The following is a 20,894-nucleotide window of genomic DNA, read 5'->3' as shown; positions in this document are numbered from 1 at the left end:
CCTCGCCAGTGTGCTTTAGGGGGTGTGAACTGGAGGGCTCCATGCTCCACATTTGGTGGTCGTGCCCCCGTATTAGAGCCTTTTGGCAAAAGGTGTTCCGCACCATTAGCGCCTTAACCGGAGTGGGGGTGGCTCCCCATCCTAGCGTGGCCCTTCTGAATCAGTATATCCCTAACCTACCCAAAAGCTCCCAGACCTTGTCGCTTTTCATTCTCCTGGGCGCCAAAGTGTCCATTGCCAAAGCCTGGAAGAAGCCTAGGGTCCCCTTCCAGGGGTTCAGGAGGAAAGTTTCCTGGATTATGATGCAAGAACAAATTGTTGCTAAACTCCATGACAAAACTGAGAAATTCATGGCGATTTGGGAACCGTGGGCTGACTTCTGTAATATTTCTCTGAGGCCGGGTGTGCGACTTGGACACTTAACCGCTGGTGCTACCCCCTGAGGGAGGTAGCTTGTTTCTCCCCTACACTTTTCTCTCTTTCTTTCTGTCGCCTCCCTTGGCCCCTCTACTGCAGGTTATGTTACCAAGTATGACCTCCCCCTGTCATACCATACATGGCTGCGTTTAAGCCATTTAAATGATTACCTTCTTCTCTCGTCTCTACAGTTATAATTAGGCTTGGAGCCTGGTGTGGGGGGGGGGGCGATTGCACCCCCTGAGAGGCAGTTTGACCCCATAGGGGCCTCTCGGGAGGGTGGGGTCGCCGGGCCCTGCCCGCTGGGAAGTTCCCCCGACATGTCTTTAGGGGGGCTCATTGCCCCAGGGCTGGTCAAACAGCCCTGCCGGAGGATGGAGAGGGTTGATTTTCTTGCCCCTCTTTTTTGGATACTCCATAGAGTTATTGGGGGTAGGATTTAGAGGTTCTTGCTTCAGGACTTGGAATGTAATGTTATTGTCACTAATGTTGTCTCACTGTTGATGACACTCTCTTTTGATTGCTTGTTATCATTTTTAAAAAATCTCTCAATAAAAACTATTGAAATTAAAACCTTTATTCGGGGTAAATTCATTCAAATTGCCACACAAGCCAAAAAGATCGTAGGGCTAACAGAGCGATTGGAAGCGAAATAAATCGCTCCAAGATTCCCATAGCTTTTTTAGACAGGGCTAGACTAGATCTTAACCTTGCTCTAACTACCCAGGCTGAAAAGGCACCAAGATGGAGTGGCAATACATTTTATACACAAGCAAACAAATTGGAACCACTACCAGCTGTTGTAATATTAATATAGATGTGTAGGCATTTAAAATGTGTGTTCTGTGTATGGCATGGTATATCTGTTACATACAGGCATTCAAGGTTACACATCAAAAAGGTATTTTCTGACCAAAAGGGTTAGTGGTCAAACACAGATCAAAGGAACAGCTGAGGACCCTTTGATGCGTTAATCTTATCTAAGACTAGGTGTGTGAGATGGCCTGGTACTTCCTTACATAAGGAAGTATTTATTGATGGTAATTAGACTTGGGGAATTATTCCTATTCAGGAAAACAGTTGGTTGACCTGGAAGAACCACTCCCTCCAGTGTGAGACCAGTATTTGAGAAAGTCAAGCTGGCATTTAGTCTTTGTCACTCTGATATGAATATAGCACAGGTCTAGGAAAAGATGGGATTCTGAATTACTCTGTTGGATTTGTATCGTCTGTGGACTTTGTATGTTATTGGAAGTTAATTAAATTAGCGTTCTCTGGAGAGCCTGTGTGTTGCTGCAAAACAACGTAATTTATAAGTCCTCATACTATACATCTATTGGACACTTTATGAGATCACTACACTAGCGGCAAAATTATCTCCCATTATCAGATTCCATACCATGCCTAAAATCAGGATATCAGGTCAACCCTCTAATGCCAATCCTGCTAAAATCCTGGAAGCATTCCAAAATTTTTATTCCAACGTGTATAATTCTCGTGTATAAAACTCAATTTCTAGGTTATGGGATGACATACCTATTCCAACCCTATCCGACTCATACAGAAGCCTCTTGGAGGCACCTATTACGGGGGAAGAAGTCAGGGATGTAATTAAAGACCTCAAAAAGGGATTGGCTCCGGGCCCTGATGGCCTATCCCATACTATAAAGCCTTTGCTGATGTCTTAGTCCCTTACCGGACCAAATTCTTTAATGATAAAAACACAAGGAGATCCCTTGGACACACACCTAAACACAGCATACATTACGGTCATCCCGAAACCAGACAAAAATCCAGAGGAAATCAGTAATTGCCACCCTATCTCCCTTATAAATAATGACATAAAAATACTGACAAAAATTATGGCCAATCGATTATCATCATTTATTAATTCCTACATTCATAAAGATCAAGTAGGCTTTATCCCAGGTAGACAAGGTCCAGATCAAATTAGAAGCGCAATCGACTTAGTATCATTACTACAATCAAATTGGGTTGGAGGTAAAAGGCAGCAGGGTCTCCTCCTATCATTGGACCTAAAAAGCCCTTCGATACAGTGTCCTGGCCATATTTATTCGCACTTATTGAATGTTGGGGTTTTGGTAAGCGTTTTCGGGTCTTTTACACTCGCTTTATTCCAGCTCTAAAGCATTAATTCGTCTACAAGGTCACTACTCCAACCCATTTAATATTACAAGAGGCACTAGGCAAGGATGTCCACTTTCTCCTCTCATTTTCGCCGTGGCCATTGAAACTCTAGCTATAGCCATCCGACAAAATACAAATATTAAAGGGGTAACATGTGGTTCTCAAAATGCATAAATATGTGCTTTTTGCGGATGACATGCTTATTTTTGTGACCTCTCCACTAATCTCCCTTCCCAATATCTGCCTAGTCCTAAATAATTTTTCTAAAATTTCAGGCCTTAAAGCGGAGCTCCACCCTAAAGTGGAACTCACGCTGATCGGAACCCTCCCCCCCTCCGGTGTCACATTTGCACCCACTTCCGGCAACAGTTTCGGAAAAACTGCGGGCATGACGTCACCTCCCGTCCTCCCCCCGTTGTGCTCTGGGAACACTCGGCTCCCAGAGCACAGCGGGAGCCAATCAGCGGCGCAGCACAACTCGCACATGCGCCGTAGGGAACCGGGTAGTGAAGCCGGAGCGCTTCACTTCCTGGTTCCCTCACTGAGGATGGCGGGGGGAGCAGCAGAGTGATGAGCGATCGCTCGTCCTCTGCTGTGGACGGTGCTGGACTCCAGGAAAGGCAAGTGTCCTAATATTAAAAGTCAGCAGCTGCAGTATTTGTAGCTGCTGGTTTTTAATTTTTTTTCATGGCACATCCCCTTTAAGGTCAATTATGCAAAATCTCGGGCCCTTAATGTTTCACTTACTCCAAGAAGTTTCGTTATTAAAACAATCATTCAATTTTGAGTGGAATGACACCTCAATTAAATATCTGGGTGTTACATTGACGGCCCGAGTAGAAACTTTACATTTACATAATTATCCCCCACTATTCAAGAAGTTAGAAAATGATCTTTCAACTTGGTCCAAACATGAATTGTCATGGTTAGGCAGGATCAATTTGATTAAAATGACATTACTCCCTAGAATCCTATATAATTTCAGGTCTCTCCCTATCCCTGTCCGTAAAATAATTTGAAAAAACTTCAGGGTAAAAATAGTCAAATTCACATGGAACACCTCTGGTTATAGAATGCCCCAAAACACCCTTTTCCGTCATAGAAAAAAGGGGGGTCTAGGTCTTCCTGATCTCTATACATATTTTCTATCAGCAAGACTAGCACAGATCTCGACGATCTATTCTAAATCCGAACAACCAGATTTGTTTTTCAATATTAAGCCAAACGGCTCCACAATGCTCGCTTGAATACCTATTTTGGTGTCCCCCTAAAAAAAGAGACCTTCAATTCTAGTCCCGTCTCTATCCCAATCACTTGCGCTCTGGGATGAACTTGAAAATATTCATCTCTTGTCTCAACCGTTCGACCACTTGCAAGTCTGTTTGGGAACCCGGACTTTCCCCCTGAGCTAGATCTGGAGGCTTTTAAATGGTGGATGGATAAAAAAGGATTTTATCGTATTGGACAGTTTGTCACCTAAACCTGTGTCATTAAACCATTGCAAAAAAACATTAAAACTTCCGGAATCCGAGGAATGTCGTTTTCAAATTTACAAATTGCTACAAAATGATCTGAAAGGAAAAACCTCTCCCGCCTTAATTTACAAGCTACGAGATGTGGTGTGAAAGAGCTGAGGGACAGAGGGGGGGGGGGGGTATTTTGGTTGCATATTCGTGCCTCACTCACCCTACAGGGAAAGCTTCTTATATGGAGACATGGGAAAATGATCTTCAAATTAGTTGGGACTTAGACACCTGGCATAGATCATTTGCAAAATCCTTTAAGGGGATTCTGAACGTATGGATGGAGGCCAACATTAAAGTTATAACCAGGTGGTATTTAACTCCCTCTAAGCTGGCTTCTATTTTCCCCTATAGTAGATCCGAATTGTTTTAGGGGATGTCAACACCTGGGAACTATGACTCATATCTGGTGGGAGTGTCCTAGAATTAGATCATTTTGGAACAACATTTTTTTCTATGATTTTCAAGGTAACAGGTTGCCAGGTCTCGAGATTTCTACCAATAGCTCTCCTGAATGCGCATATATCTCAAATTCCAAAACATTCTCAAAAATTAATTCACTTTATTCTTACAGGAGCTATGCTTACAATTGCCAAATATTGGAAGAAACCTAAGCCCTCTTTCTCGGAAGCAAAAAAATTAAAATAAAATAATAATAATAATCTCTTGGATAATGACTGAAGAAAAGTTAGCTAGCATTTTAAATTATACCGTTTTGAAATTTAAAATGATCTGGGAGCCTTGGGCCAGATATATAGGTATCTCTCTTACTCAGGATGCTTCTTCGATTCCCGCAAACACTGTAAATTGGCTATATAGCTTCTCTTATCCCCTTTGCTCACTCGCCCCTTTTTTTTTTCTTTCCCTTTTCTCCAACTTTTTCCCCCACTTTCTTTTTCTTTTTCTCCTTTAGGGGAGCCTAGTGATGTTTTGTAAGGGGATTTATCTAGCAACATAAGCTTTGGTTCAGAATGTAATTCAGTATGTCGAAAGGATTTCGCTACTGGTGCAGTTTGAACGCGATGGGGGCACCAGGAGATTATAAGTATCCTTATTTCTATTGAGCTAGCTTATATAAAAGGAGTCCTTTAATATATATATATATATATATATATATTTTTTTTTTTTACACACTTTTTTTTTAAATTGTTTAACTTTTAATACTCACATATTTTATTACAATGCATATGATATTTTATAATTTTTTTTCTCTCCTTCTCAAATCTGAAGGGGGGAGATTTTCTATCCCCCTCTCTCTGTAAATCTTTAGTTCCTTCTGACATTTACTAGGTTATGTCCATATTGATATGTATTGTGATTTATTGTAATTTTTATTTTATTTCTGAAAATAAAATTTGAAAAAAAAAAAAAAAAAAAAAAAAAAAAAAAAGATACTGCCGTTTTGCAAATTAACTCACAGTGCTCAGAAAAGAGAGGTTCCTCCCCCAACATCTCAGAGTCTTCACGCCCAGGAGATAGTTGTAGCAATGCAAGTGATCTGCAGCCAGGTGGGAAGCCCTCAACAGTCATAGTTGACATGCAGGCAGCTAGGCCAGAGAATAAATGGCATGCAGCTTCTTCAGAAGATCCAGCTACTGTGGGGGGGAGCACCTCTCCGACTTAGCACAGTACTTTATTTTTGGCTTGCATGCTTAGAGCTTTTCACCTGGGTTATTAGCAGACATGTGCACTGCCGAATTTTTTTTTTTTTCCCGGAAATTCGTTATAATTTTTTTTTTTTATAACACCCCACACAAATGAAACGAAGACGGAAATTCAAAAAATTTGGAAATTTCCCATTTTCGAATCTTGGAATTTAAAATAACATTTCCGGATTTAACCACTTCAACCCCCTTCCTGCCCAAGCCATTTTTCAGCGCTGTCACAATTTGAATGACAACAATTGGCGGTCATGCAACACTTTACCCAAATGAAATTTGAATCATTTCCCCACAAGCTTTCTTTTGGTGGTATTTGATCACCTCTGTGGTTATTTTTTTGCTCTAAACAAAACAGCGACAAAAAATAAATAAAACAATTATATATAACAGGGCTTTTTTTCTGGGGGAACTCAGTTACACCACCTTTGGCTCAGACCCTTTGGTGCCTGCTCACCACAATTACTTGTAAACAGAGAAGTCTGGTTTCTGTGTTTACAAGTGACAGCTCTGCACTCTGTGTGTAACCCCCCTGAACTCTGTATGTAATGCCTCTTTAAGAACCTTCTACTGTTTGTGAAATCTGAACAGGGTCGTGGTTGAGACATACATACATACATACATACATACATACACACACACACAGAATGTATATAGGTCGAGTCCCTGAATACTTGTGTTGATCAAATGGGTGTCCTATATTAACCCTTCCACATCCATGTTCCAATGCCCCAATTAAACACAAATAAAGCTGCAAGGACTGCTTCTGGTCTCAAATGAATGAGACCTGCTTCTATGGGGGTAGCGCTACAATTGCTTATACCAAACCATTTTTAATGAAATCCATTCAGATCATATTGTTGAAATTGGCCCTGTATGTTCCATGCAATCACTTTGATCAATCACAGCTAGCAACACAAATGTACACAATGAATGGCATGAAAGGAAGCCATCCATGGTTTACAATTGTCATGTGATCTGCTGTGATCAGTCACATCGACCACATGGTACCAGCAATGGGCCGGTACACTGACCAGACATCGGCTGGGTACAGTGAACACAGCAGCATTGCCCGTGGGGGGCGCGTTCCAGGAGAACGTCATAGAAAAGCCACCCGGAACGACAAAGGTCTCACCTGTCATTTTACAAAAGGTTGATTATTCCAATTAGACTGGTTAAACTAACCGATTTAACAAGGAGAAAAAAAAAATGGGACAGTATATAAAAAAAAAAAAAAAAAAAAAAAAAAAAAAATTTAATAAACCCACACACTTATGAAGCAGTCAATTTTTACAATAACAGATATGACAACTCAAAGATAACATTGCTGATCTGGAAGATGGATCCAGAAACATGAAAATTCAGGGGCGTTCCAGTTGGAAAGCTTTGTTAACCGCTTAAGGACCCCTTCACGCCGATATACGTCAGAAGAATGGCACGGCTGGGCACAAGCACGTACCTGTACGTCCTCTTTAAGAGCCCAGCCGTGGGGTCACGAGCGCGCCGCCGGCCGGCTGGGCCTGAAGCTCCATACCCGATCGCCACCGGTGTCCTGCCATCGATCACAGGAGCTGAAGAACGGGGAGAGGTGTGTGTAAACACAACTTCCTTGTTCTTCATTGTAGCAATGTCAGTGATCGTCTGTTCCTTGATATAGGTAAAGACGATCACTGATGTCACACGTCCAGCCCCGCTCCCCCAGTTAGAAACACATGAGGTCACACTTAACCACTAGGGGGCACTGTAGGGGTTAACTCCTAAACTGCAATTGTCGTTTTCACAGAATTCAGTGCATTTTTATAGCACTTTTCGCTGTGAAAATTACAATGGTCCCAAAAAGGAGTAAAAATTGTCCGATGCGTCCGCCATAATGTCGCAGTCACGAAAAAAAATAAAAAATCTGATCGCCGCCATTAGTAGTAAAAAAAATAAAAAAATAAAATAAAAATCGTTAAACGCTTATTGCGTTTTTTTTTTTAACCAAAAATATATGTAGTAGAATACATATCGGCCTAAACTGAGGAAAAACAATGTTTTTTTATATCATTTTTGGGGATATTATAGCAAAAAGTAAAAAAATATAGAATTTTTTGCAAAATTGTCATTCTATTTTTGTTTATAGTGCAAAAAATTAAAACCGCAGAGGTGATCAAATACCACCAAAAGAAAGCTCTATTTGTGGGAAAAAAAAAAAAAAAAAAAAAAAAAAAAGACCCATTTTGTTTGGGAGCCACGTTGCACGACCGCACAATTGTGGTGAAAAAACATCCGATACTGCCGGCTGCACCCCCCCCCCCCCCTCTCCCATACTTACCTGACCCCTCGAAAGTCCCGCGTGCGATCCTCTTTGCCGCTCAGCCAGCCTGGCCGCTAATTGGCTGGAGCGGATGGATTGAGAGCAGCGCAGCCATTGGCTGGCGCTGCTGTCAATCACATCCATGACGCGGAGGTAAGTATGTTATTTAAAAAAAAAAAAAAAAAAAATGTTTTCCTTTACTAACGCATTAAGTCTCTCCCAGCTATGCATTCCCTTCAAGATTTCACAATAGATGTGGCTCACAGAGTATTCTAGCCCAAATACACTGCTTTTGTATTAAAGTGCAAATTGTTGGTGCTATATGAATCCTGTATAATAATAATAATAAAAAATAATAAGAATTCCAGCTATATCCCTGATTGTGCTACCTGATCTGTGCACTTATATTTATGCATTTGTTTCTATAACATCTCCAATAGCACAGCCCAGAAAAAGACAGCAATTTGTCTGAATCACCATAGTGCTTGTGAATCAAATACCTCACAAGTGGGACTTCATTAAAAAAATAAAAAATTTGGTTTCAGCTGCTTCCTATTCCAAGAGCTAGAATGAAATGCCTCCACAACTGAGGCCTTGCCCCTGCTCCCTCTAGCAGAATAGCAGATCCACACACACACACACACACACACACACACAGTCCCTGAGCTGAATAATACTATCTGTAATTAAATCAGACATGGTTGTACACTACACATTGAATTTTTAGCAGACATCCTACCTTCTGGAAGTCAACAAAACGAGACTTATTGGTATCCAGCGTAAACCTTTGCCTGTTTGCACAGACTGGATTTTTGCAGATAGTTGGCTGTGTGTACTTGAACTGCTGCTCCACATCTTTGACTACAGATTGGCAGTCCATGCAAAGGAATGTTCCACTGACAAGTTCAGGGTGTACAGGATGAGTCCTCACCACTTGCCCAGTAATACGTAGTAATGTTCCGATTTTCAAAGAACTGAGTTCACGTACCCTACAAGAAATAAATTTTTTACATCCTTTCTTAAAAAATGTGCTTATGTAATACCATATATATTAAAGATGTGTTCATAAATGGATTCAGTACTTGGATTAATTTGAACATACAACCTGTACACATGCATACAAGAAAAAAAAAACAAAATAAAATCAGTAATGTTTTGCATAATTGATTTGGACATAAAGACCTCAAAAGTCATTACCAATGTTAAAAAATAAACAAAACATGCACACACACACTTAAATCCACATGTAGTTATGATATACTGTAGCATTTATTTGCAAATAAAATAGTGTGTATACATCGTTAGTGCAGCTGAAAAGCAAAAGAGGACTTGTTATTCCTCTCAGAGGTGGGAAGCCAATCAGAGATCAATTTATCCCAATGTGCATAATGGCAACAATACTTACTTTTGTCGTGAAGGGAAGTCTGAAAACGCAACATAGAACTCCTTATTTGCTGGAGTATTGCCTAGTTGTCGGACAAAATTACGGAGAGCGCGACAAAGGTGGGGATATACTCTAAAACAAAAAACAGGGATACTGTGTTCAATTGACCTAAAAAAAAATGTTAAGTTTCAGCATATAGTTTACATATTACAACTGATGTATAAAGTAAATAGTGGAAAATACACAAAAACCTCTCAAGAAATAACATTTTTGTATATAGCATAAAAATCACTAGGGATGAGCCCGATGTTTGAGTCGAAAGTAAGTTCGACTCAAACATCGGGCGTTCACTTGTTTGACTAACATTATGCATTATTCATGGCAAATTCAAAAACACCGGAACACCATTAAAGTCTATGGGACACCAACATAAAAAAAACAAAGTGCTAATTTTAAATGCAAGTTATTGTCATAAAAAGTGTTTGGGGGACCCAGGTCCTGCCCCAGTGGACATTTATCAATGCAATTAAAAAAAAAAAAAAAAAAATTAAATGGCAGTTTTTCAGAAGCAGCAATTTTAATTATGCTTAAAAATGAAAAATTCCTTTAAATATTGTGCCTGGGGGTCCCTTTGGTATGCCTGTAAAGGGGCACATTTTCCTTGTGTTTAGAACAGTACCACAACAAAATTACTTTTTTTTTTCTTATTCTCTTTAGAAAAGAGATCGCTGCTGTAATGAATTGTCAGATCCCGGCAATATAGATAAAAACCTCATTGAAAAAAATGGTCATGGGTTACCCCCATGCCCATTACCGGTAGACATGTGCATTTGTTTTTGTCTGAATTTCGTGGATTTTCACATTCGTATTAAAAAACAATAAACGAACACGCAGAATCTGAAAGATCTGACAAAAAAGGTTTTATTTTTGTTTTGACAACAGTTTGATATAGATAGATTCGACATGACAGTGAGAAAAGCGATCTGTGTCTATTAAACCTGCGATTGAAAGTGCCAAACCTATTAGTCCAAGATTATGCGACAGAAAAAATAAATAAATAAAATACACATTATAAAGACATGAAGATTCGACGAAGCAGCTAAAAACCCATATGATCGCGAGCGAACATTTATGGTCAAATTTTTCGCCCATAGGCTATAGAAGAATTCTAATGTTTGTTGACTAGTAAAATAAATATTACTTGTCATACAACATTAGAATTCTACTATAGCTTGTGGGTAGAGCATGCGACTGGAAATGTACGATTGCGGCGTCGTACAGTTCTCCTTAGAACATTCGACAGACACAATAAGCCTTCGATTGACAGATTCGACCCCAATTCAGATTTTTCGGAGGAATGCATTTAACTAACAAAACAAATTTTGGGAGTAACTAAATACATTTATTTTTCCAGACAAAAACAAAATAATTCAGTGTGCACATGTCTAATTACCAGGCCCTTTTGGTCTGGTATTAATTTTAAGTGAATCCCGCACACACACACACAAAAAAAAAAAAAAAAAAAATAGAAGGGCGTGGGGGTACCCACAAAATCTATACCAGACTCATCCGAGTACACAGGCCACAGGAAAATAGGGGGGGTGGGGGGACAAGAGTGCGCCCACCCCTCCTGAATAATTCCCTGCCCCGTAATAACATGTCCCGTGATGTAAACCCATATATGATGACAGCGCCTGACGGACCGTCAAAGGAAGGTGGGAGTCACCCGTTTACGTCACTGGGTGGCCCTGCCCTCATCTATACAACAGCCTTCATGGCGAAGAAATGTCATTCGGGGGGAACCTCCCATAGAGAGGGCGAGTGAGATGGCAGCTGTTATACAGATGAGGGTGGGGCCACCCGATGACGTAAACGGGTGACCCCACCTTCCTCTGACGTTCTGTTATCGTAGATGTAGTAAAAAAAAAAAAAATTTACTTGTCCCAAAGTGGCTGTCATTTTAAAATTTGGTAATGGACTGGGGGGAACCCATGCCGTTTTTTTAATAATGAGTTATCTATATTGCCAGGATCCGACAATTCATTACAGCCACAAGCAGTTTTAAATTAGATTTTTTTCCTTTAGAAATGTAATTTTGCTGTGGTATGGTTCTAAACATGGGGAAAATGCGCTACTTTACAGGCATACCAAGGACACCCCCCTCCCAGGCTTGATATTTAAAGGAATGCTTCACTTTGAGCATTATTAAAAACACCGCTTTTGAAAAAAATTGCAGTTTTTAAAACTTTTTTTTTTTGCAATGATACATGTCCCCTGGGGCAGTACCTGGGTCCCCAAATGTTTTATGGCAATAACTTGCATAGAAGCTTTTAATAATGGTGTTGGCACACATTTTTGGCCTGTTCGCAAGTTCTGGTGCGAACCAAACAGGGGGGTGTTTGGCTCATCCCCAATAATCACATGGCTTATTAATGTGAACAAAACGGCAATGTAATGCATTTATATTGCCTAAAGCTCAAGTTACCTGTAATATTCTTCTTGTATTGTGGTTGAAAGCTGTTGATTGTAATACTCAATGTCAGTAAAATTTATCACTAAAGTATTTCTTTCTGGTCTAATCAACTCTTCAGCTGCAGACACGTACAAATTGTTTCCATCTTTTCCTTTGTATCTGTAGAAGATGGGGGAAAAAAAAAAAAAAAAGAAGTTTTTTTATTTTATAGATCTATAGCAAAAAGACGTAAAAGGAAAGAATCAAAAGCGTATTTCTGAGACGCTTCAATGTTTATACGCTAAATACTGAACATGTCTGTCTCTTTAATACCATAAAGTAGTTAAATATACATGGCAACTAAATACAATAAAAATTACTATTTAGCTTGCACAGATATGCACATACATCCTGTGCAATAATGTTGAATGCTAGAGTGTACCTTGGTAATATATATATATATATATATATATATATATATTTGCTTTGCACTGGGCATGGTGCCAAGCCAGCAACCTCTGTTTACACCTATAAGCCTGGTATTAACCTAAATGGATAAATATACAAAAAACTTTAAGTATCTTCTTATATCTACCAACTTATACACATTTCCTTCGAATATAGTGGTACAGTGCCTAATTGTTATCTGCTCCTGAAACCATACCCATCCCTTGCAGGGTATAGGTATTGTTTCTCTCATAACATTCTGGGAGTATATTGTGATTATTTGCAAAACATTGAATGTATCTTTTAAAAACTATGCCAAAACATTACTAACATTACTGCAAACTGATTTCATGCATGCAATTAACAGCACAAATACTTCAACTATACCATAGTCCACTTTGTTTTTGCAAAAAATGAAATGCAACCACTTTAAATAATATTGTGAATTTCCTAAATGTTTTGCACTGAAACCTGCAGTGCAACGGCAACCAAATTAGTCTCAGGTACCATTTCTCAAGCTCTTGAAAAAGTTTTTTTTTTTTTTTTTAAACACCTTAGGTCTCAAAAGGGGTACAGACCTTCTGTTATGGGGCGTAAAAAATATTGAACTAAAAGTGCATGAACATCACTACACTTCTCTGTTGCCATCTGTTAGTCCCCTTGTTGTGGTGGCAGATGGGACTTCCAGTCTTCCCATTTAAAGATCCCTAAATTAAAGCAAAAAAAACAGAAGTCTGCATAGAAACGCATACCACAATTCAAGTAAGATTGTGTGCGTTTGGTCAGGTTATGCTCACCCCCAAAATATGAATGTAAAAATGAAACATGCTCTTTAAAAAAAAAAAAAAATATATATATATATATATAAGGTGGACAAAGCCTCTGAGCACAAGTATAACAAACATGTCTAGAGAAAGGGGAGATTTAGTAAAGTTGGTTCATGCACAATATGGTGCAGTAGTGTACTAGTAACCAATCAACTTCTAGGTTTTAGCCCTGGTTCACACTGGTGCGATTTGACATGTCAAATTGGCAGCATTTGCTGGCAATGGCACCGTCCTAATCGGTGCGACACTGCATCAATTTCAAACAGTAGTTTCTGTACTACTTTTTGCGATTTCGGCATTGACATCTGTGCAAAAACCTGCACAGATGTCCCTGTGATCGCAGCCAGAACTGACAAGAGGGAGAGAAATCGTACGAGTTCTGCTGATCTTGCATGGCTTGATTCCTGCAGCCCAGTGTGAACCTGGGCTTATTTTCAAAGCTTAACTGGTTGCCGACCAGCCGCCGTCATTTTACGGCGGCAGGTCGGCTCCCCTGCGCGAGAGCCCGTAGCTATACGTCTCGCCCCCGACTCCCGTGCCCGGCGGGCGCGATCGCCGCTGGGCACACGCGATCGCTCGTTACAGAGCGAGGACCGGGAGCTGTGTGTGTGTGTGTGTGTGTGTGTGTGTGTGTGTGTAAACACAGCTCCCGGTCCTGTCAGGGAGAGAAAGGCTGATCTTCTGTTCACACAATGTATGAACAGAAGATCAGTAATTTCCCCATGTCAGTCCACCCCCCCCTACAGTTAGAACACACCCAGGAAACATACTTAACCCCTTCCCCGCCCCCTAGTGGTAACCCCTTCCCTGCCAGTGGCATTTTTATAGTAATCCAATGCATTTTTATAGCACTGATCGCTATAAAAATGCCAATGGTCCCAAAAATGTGTCAAAAGTGTCCGCCATAATGTCGCAGTACCAAAAAAGAAAAAAAAATGTTGTAAACGCTATAACTTTTGCGCAAACCAATCAATAAACGCTTAATGCGATTTTCTTTAACAAAAAATATGTATAAAAATACATATCGGCCTAAACTGAGGAAAAATAAATTTTTTATATATTTTTGGGGGATATTTATTATAGCAAAAAGTAAAAAATTACATTTTTCAAAATTGTCGCTCTATTTTTGTTTAAAGCGCAAAAACTAAAAACCCCAGAGATGATCAAATACCACCAAAAGAAAACTATTTGTGGAAAAAAAAAAGACGCAAATTTTGTTAGGGAGCCACGTCGCACGACTGCGCAATTGTCAGTTAAAGCGACGCAGTGCCGAATCGCAAAAAGGGCTCTGGTCTTTGACCAGCAATATGGTCCGGGGGTTAAGTGGTTAATTGAACAAGATGAAGTTAGAACACACACATCTCTATGTAACAAATAATACAAGAAGCAACTTTTCTGTGAGGTATCAGCATAGTTCCAATATAATAAGTTATATTGAAATTAGAAGCAGATTGGTTACCATGCATAGCTGCACCAGTTTTAGTTAATGTCCACGGTCTGCTGCTAGACTGACCATACAATCCAATTGTACAAACTTCACTAGATCTACTAAAATGATGTATTAGAAAATCAAACCTAAATAATTGATACAATATCAAGTCAGAAAGACCCTTTAACTACATAGTTGATAATATATCTAAAAGTACAGATTGTATAGTCAGTCCAACGCATACAAAAGGCAAAGCTACGATAAAAGTAAATAAAATGTCAAACAACTCAAGTTCATTTTATATAATCCAAAAAGCTTAAACGAAATAAATAAATAAATCAATCAGGCATGAAATGTAATGGAGAGTTTTATATTTTAGGCAAAGCACTAAGAATACCATGCATACCTTGAGCAAATCAGACTGCCTCTCATTTACCAAGAGAGATTTAGAAGTTTTCATTTCAGGTTTATGACCCCGGTGCCTGCAGTTCTGGCTGCCAACTATTATATAGGATTTTTTTATCAGACATTTAGACACATACATAACTAATTATATGCCTGCTTTCTTTTAATGCAATGTTTATTTTGAGAATTTGAGTGTTTTTGCATGGTTACTGGTCAACCAACTTGACATAGCTCTAGTATGGTTTGTTAAATATAAGCACTCTAGGCAGAAAAACACTTGAGCTTATTTCCTGAATTATACAACTTACTCTTCCAAGAACTCCAAAAAGAGTTTTTGACACTTATCAGACAACTCATCTTTCATATGCTGGCCTCCTGCCTCATTTGCTGCTGGGTCACCCAATTCCATGATCTCAGAATACAACAAAAGCACACAAGCCAAACACACTGGGAATGCTTCATGCAGACTCACTCAAGTTTACGTTTTAGTACTTAGGGAACCTCCCTAGGTCAATTACCAATTATTGTAATTTAACTCATTGGTGGAAGACTAGTTTTTTTTTTTAAAACTGGAGTAAAAAAAAGTTTAAGCACGAGAGATGCAGTTGCTCCTTGCTACAAATCTAGTTTTAGGCTGGATTCACACCGATGCATTTTTAGTGCTTTTTGCATTTTGTAGATTTGCACTACAGAACGTGTTCCATAGGAAACCATGTTAAATGGACTGTAGGGCAAATCTGCAAAATGTAAAAAGGACTAAAAATGCATAGGCGTGAATCCAGCCTTAAGGTTTGACCTCATATTATATGGTTTTGGTAAATCTGAAGACAAAAATCTGCAGAAAATCTAATAGTGTGTATGGGGCTTTAGTTTGGCTGTTTGCTGAACCTCTGAACAAGCAATATACCTAGTGAACATTTAATTGGTGTATGTACTGACTTTATATGTTCTGTCTTGTGTAAGCTAAATTTAAGAAATAGCATTTTTGCTTGTACATGATTGCAAGATTGAAATGACCACAGTGTTTCCTTTTTCACAAAGTACAGTTAATATTCACTTCAATGTTAAAATACACTTTGCAAAGGGCAAACTCTTTCTTTTATTAATGATTAATTACATAATTTGTTGTAGCTTTTTTTCATCCCTTTGGCAAATGTAGATTTCTGAAGTTGCGGCGGGGTAGCGTATGGCATTTGCACTACGCCGCCGTAAGTTTGCAAGGCAAGTACTGTATTCACAAAGTACTTGCCTGCTAAGTTACGGCGGCGTAGCGTAAATGCGGCGGGCGTAAGCGTGCCTAATTCAAAATAGGCTGAGGGGGCGTGTTTTATGCTAATATGGGTTGACCTGACGTGATTGAAGTTTTTTAGGAAAGGCGCATGCGCCGTCTGTGTACATATCCCAGTGTGCATTGCGGCAAAGTACGCCGCAAGGACGTATTGGTTTTAACGTGGACGTAAATTACGTCCAGCCCTATTCACGGACAACTTACGCAAACGACGTAAAATTTTCAAATTTCGACGCGGGAACGATGGCCATACTTAACATTACTAGTCCAGCTATTTGATGGAATAACTATACGCCTGAAAATGCCTTACGTAAACGGCGTATCTGTACTGCGTCGGCCGGGCGTACATTCGTGAATAGGCGTATCTAGTGATTTTCATATTCTATGCCGAACTCAATGGAAGCGCCACCTAGCGGCCAGCCTAAATATTGCACCCTAAGATACGACGGCGCTTGCCGTTGTATCTTAGATAGGTTTAAGTGTATCTCTGTTTGAGAATGCACTTAAACTTAAGACAGCGCAGATTCCGAGTTAGGTCGGCGTATCTACTGATACGCCAGCCTAACTCTTACTGAATCACCCCCTTAATGTTAGGTGCCTGAAAGCTTTTGGCTGCATATTTTTCTTTTTTGATAATTTAACCACTTAAGGGCCTTAGGTGTTTTTCAGATTTGGTGTTTGCAAGACTAAAAGAGTTTTTTTTGCTAGAAAATTACTTAAAACCCCCAAACATTATATATTTTTTTATAACACCCTAGAGAATAAAATGGCGGTCATTGCAATACTTTTTGTCACACCGCATTTGCGCAGCGGTCTTACAAGCGCACTTTTTAAAAAAAAAAAAAACACTTTTTTTAATTAAAAAATAAGACAACAATAAATTTGGCCCAATTTTTTTATATATTGTGAAAGATAATGTTACGCCGAGTAAAATGATACCCAACATGTCACGCTTAAAAATTGCACCCGCTCGTGGCATGGCGTCAAACTTTTACCCCTAAAAATCTCCATAGGCGACGTTTAAAAAATTCTATAGGTTGCATCTTTTGAGCTACAGAGTAGGTATAGGGCTAGAATTATTGCACTCGCTCTAACGATCGCGGTGATACCTCACTTGTGTAGTTTGAACACCGTTTTCATATGCGGGCGCTATTCACGTATGCGTTCGATTCTGTGCACAAGCTCGTCGGGACGGGGCGCTTTAAAAACAGTTTTCTTTTATTTTTATTTATTTTATTATTTTTTACACTAGAAAAAAAAATGTGATCACTTTTATTCCTATTGCAAGGAATGTAAACATCCCTTGTAATAGAAAAAAGCATGACAGAACCTCTTAAATATGAGATCTGGGGTCAAAAAGATAACGGCGATCTCGCGGTGAATCCGCCGTGGAGACTGCCGTTATCATTTACAGGACCGCTCATGCTAAAGATGGATACCTTGGTTGTGGCAGCAGCTGCTGCCATTACCGAGATATCCATCTTTAAAAAACTGATGTACATATACATGAGCAGGTCCTTAAGTGGTTAACCCTTTAATGCCTAAGCCTATTTCTGACATTTGGTATTTACAAGTTAAAATCCATATATGTGCCTGCAATGTAAACATTCTGCACATAAAAGAGAGACTATTAATATCTCCACTGAGGACACAAGCAAAAAAAATAAAAAAAGTTTCTCTTTCGTTCATGGACGGACACAGCCTTAATCTTGACAAAGTGGGTATTAGCCTTCCTTTAGGAGTGACTAGGCAGAAAGTGTTAACAACTTCAAAGCTGAACAGCGGTCCTACTGGCTATATCCCCTCAGCCTGCACCAAGCAGCTCAGTTTTTTCTGCCTAGTTAAGCAGAAGACATGGCTCCCTTTGGACTCATAGGCTTTATTTCAAATCTACTTTGGATGTTGGTTTTATTTTTTAATACATTTTTTTCCTGTGATCTTCAATCAACTGCCGACTGGGCGACAGGCTGGATCCCAGATCCTTGTAGTCCCCCCAGTTTCGTCCATCGAGCATGTGACGACCATAGCTATGCACTGGGTCGTCCATGACAGGCCCGACGCTCTACGGGTGGCCGGTGAGCTAGACGCTCCAGGGCATGCATAGGGCAGAGTCGCAGCAGCCGGGCTGACAGTTACCTCCGTCACCATGCAGGAGATGATCTGTCTAGGATGCTTCCAGCACAACCCTCAGGAAGGGTAAGTAGTATTCCCCTGCTTCGGCAGGAAGACAGAGCTGGGCATCCCCGGAGAGGTGTGTAAAGGGCCTTATCCACCTTCTCCCCTCCCTTCCTTTCCTCCTCCTTAGGCTCTCTGAGCTAGCTGCTGGGCAGGGGTTCCTCTGGGGAGCTTCACTTGGGGAACCATAAGTGACTAAATCAGTGTATAAAGCTGCATAAGAGATTCTGCTTACCTGTGTGTCCTGCTCCATGCTGTTGGCAGCCATTTTTGCGGTGTCCATGCTGTATTGCTTTACTTGCACTGGCGGCCATGTTCTTGTGGCCGCATTGTATTGGCCTCTAGTGCCGCTCAGCGGTAGGGTTGCCACCTTTCCTTTTTTGACCCGGACAGTACGGGATTTGAATCCAGTGCCTGGTTTTGAGTTCATCTCAAAACCGGACAAATCATTAAAACCAGATTGCAGGCTTTCTCCATTACTGGCTAATGAGAAGAAGATTTAGTGCCCCCAGTGGAGAGCGGAGGCAGTGCTGTGTGTGTCTCTGAAGGCACAGTGAGTGTGATCACGGAGGAAACCTCCAGCCGGCTCAGGTTACTCTCTTCTTTTTTGTAACACAGACATTGGCTCAGCTCTGGAGGTAGGGTAAAGATCAGATGATTGTGTAGCTCTGTGTCTAGTCAGACTGTGTGTAGTGTGCTTGGGGTGGGGGAGGGGCTCTCCATTACTCATCTTCTGCGTTTTATTGCAAGTTCTCCATAGTTCACAAGTCATATGACAGCTATGTGTGGTAGTGCCAGTGTATTTCTGCAGTCAGCCACTCCATGCAGCGCAAGCACGCTTACAATGAACTGCATCGCATCTGTGTAAATCCTGACAGTACTGTGTGAGGCTTCACATAATACTCATACCTAAGCATTGTACTGTATCGCACAATATTCACACCCATACATTGTGCTGCATTATACAATATTCACACCCGTACATCGTACCACAATGCTATACACTATGCCACATTGCACTATATTGAACTTTACATACTCTCACCAAAGTGGCCATTGTCTTAACAGTAGCTGGTTGCTAAGCAGTCCCTAGCTATTTTAACCACTTCAATACCAGGCACTTTCACCCCCTTACTGCCCAGGACAATTTCCCTCAAATAGAGCTTTCTTTTGGTGGTATTTGATCTCCTCTGGGGGTTCTATTTTTTGCTAAACAAAAAAAGGCATACATTTTTGAAAAAAAAAATGTTTTTCATCATTTTGGTTATAACATTTTGTTTTCTCCTTCACTGATGAGTTGGCATTGATGAGAACTGACAGGCGGTACTGATGGCCACTGATTGACACTCATGGTGGGCACTGATGGGGCACTGACTGGCAGCTGATGGGCACCTTTTTGGCAGCTGTGGTGGCACATCTGAGGGGGCTGTGCTGATAATCAATGTGCTGATTATCAGCACAGACTCCACCCCCTGACAGGGAAAGCCGCCGATCGGCTCTTCCTGTCAGCGTAAACCGAGGAATGCCATTTACCGACACTTTCGTCCACTGTTAACACAATTTGGCCACACCCACTCTTCGCTGTGGCCCGCTGTATGCGCCACATTACAACTCTCCTTGGGGCACCCAAAGGTGTCCCAGTTCTTTTACAATCCTATAGTGTATACTACAGAAAAAAATCCTGTGCGTCGCTAAAGTTTTCGTGTTTGGCCTGGAGAAAAGGTGGCAACCCTACTTAGCGGCCATGTTCTTGGTGATTCCTGCTGATGTGTGCTGACTGCTGCATTACTCTGCTGCACTGTGGTTTTCTGCTAAAATCACGCGGCGGCCTCCGCATTTTTGCTCCAGGCTCCCAGATACGATCGTTCCTGTAGCCGCGCTGGGTAGGCCTCTAGCCACCACTCGTGGCCATTTTCCTGTAGATCCCACACTCATCTAGGCTGGCGGCCATGCTTTTGTGGCCCACGTGCTGTTGGCCTCTAGTGTCAGATCGGCGGCCTATTTACCATGGATCAGACCATTTAAAAATGTTAGATGAACAGATACACGATGCTGACTGATCAGTCTGAAAGATTGACAAAAATAGCAGCCCCACAAGCAGCCTTTGATCCCAGCTTTGGAGAGCACAGATCGACAGACACACTCTGCTAGATGAAGCAGCTCTGCTAGCTAAACCATCTACTACGGTTCCTGGGTGGTGAGTCCTCTGGGGGGGAACCCCTCTTCTCTGCTGCAGCCAGGAGTGGTGGGTTACTTGTTTGGGAGTCCCTGTGTCAGGTGTGCGGACAGCATGGCGTCAGAATCAGACGTTTATTCCCCCGAGACACCTGAGCTGATGCCTCTGCACCCGATGTATCGGTGGACGCTATGGCGGCAATCCTAGATGCATTTATTGCCATGGTGGAAGCAGTGCGTGGGAGAAAGCGCCCCTCCCCCGCCATCTTC

At 40.9% G+C, this 20,894-nt stretch overlaps 1 protein-coding gene across 1 annotated transcript in view; it reads right to left on the bottom strand.

Moving 5' to 3' along the window:
• Window positions 1–15,468, bottom strand: part of LOC120940454 (maternal DNA replication licensing factor mcm6) — a 206,464-nt gene extending 190,996 nt beyond the window's left edge. The window contains exons 1-4 of the mRNA XM_040353332.1: window positions 15,295–15,468; window positions 11,912–12,058; window positions 9,448–9,558; window positions 8,782–9,031 (exon numbers count right to left, since the gene is read on the bottom strand). Of these exons, the coding sequence (XP_040209266.1) occupies window positions 8,782–9,031; window positions 9,448–9,558; window positions 11,912–12,058; window positions 15,295–15,395 (609 nt within the window). The 5' untranslated portion in view covers window positions 15,396–15,468. The remainder of the gene's footprint in view (window positions 1–8,781; window positions 9,032–9,447; window positions 9,559–11,911; window positions 12,059–15,294) is intronic.
• Window positions 15,469–20,894: the final 5,426 nt, after the last annotated feature.

This window comes from Rana temporaria, chromosome 5, assembly GCF_905171775.1.
Source record: "Rana temporaria chromosome 5, aRanTem1.1, whole genome shotgun sequence".
In the NCBI taxonomy this organism is placed as follows: Eukaryota; Metazoa; Chordata; class Amphibia; order Anura; family Ranidae; genus Rana; species Rana temporaria.
Note: the sequence above shows the minus strand (reverse complement) of the source record. Positions and strands in the feature narration are given on the sequence as shown.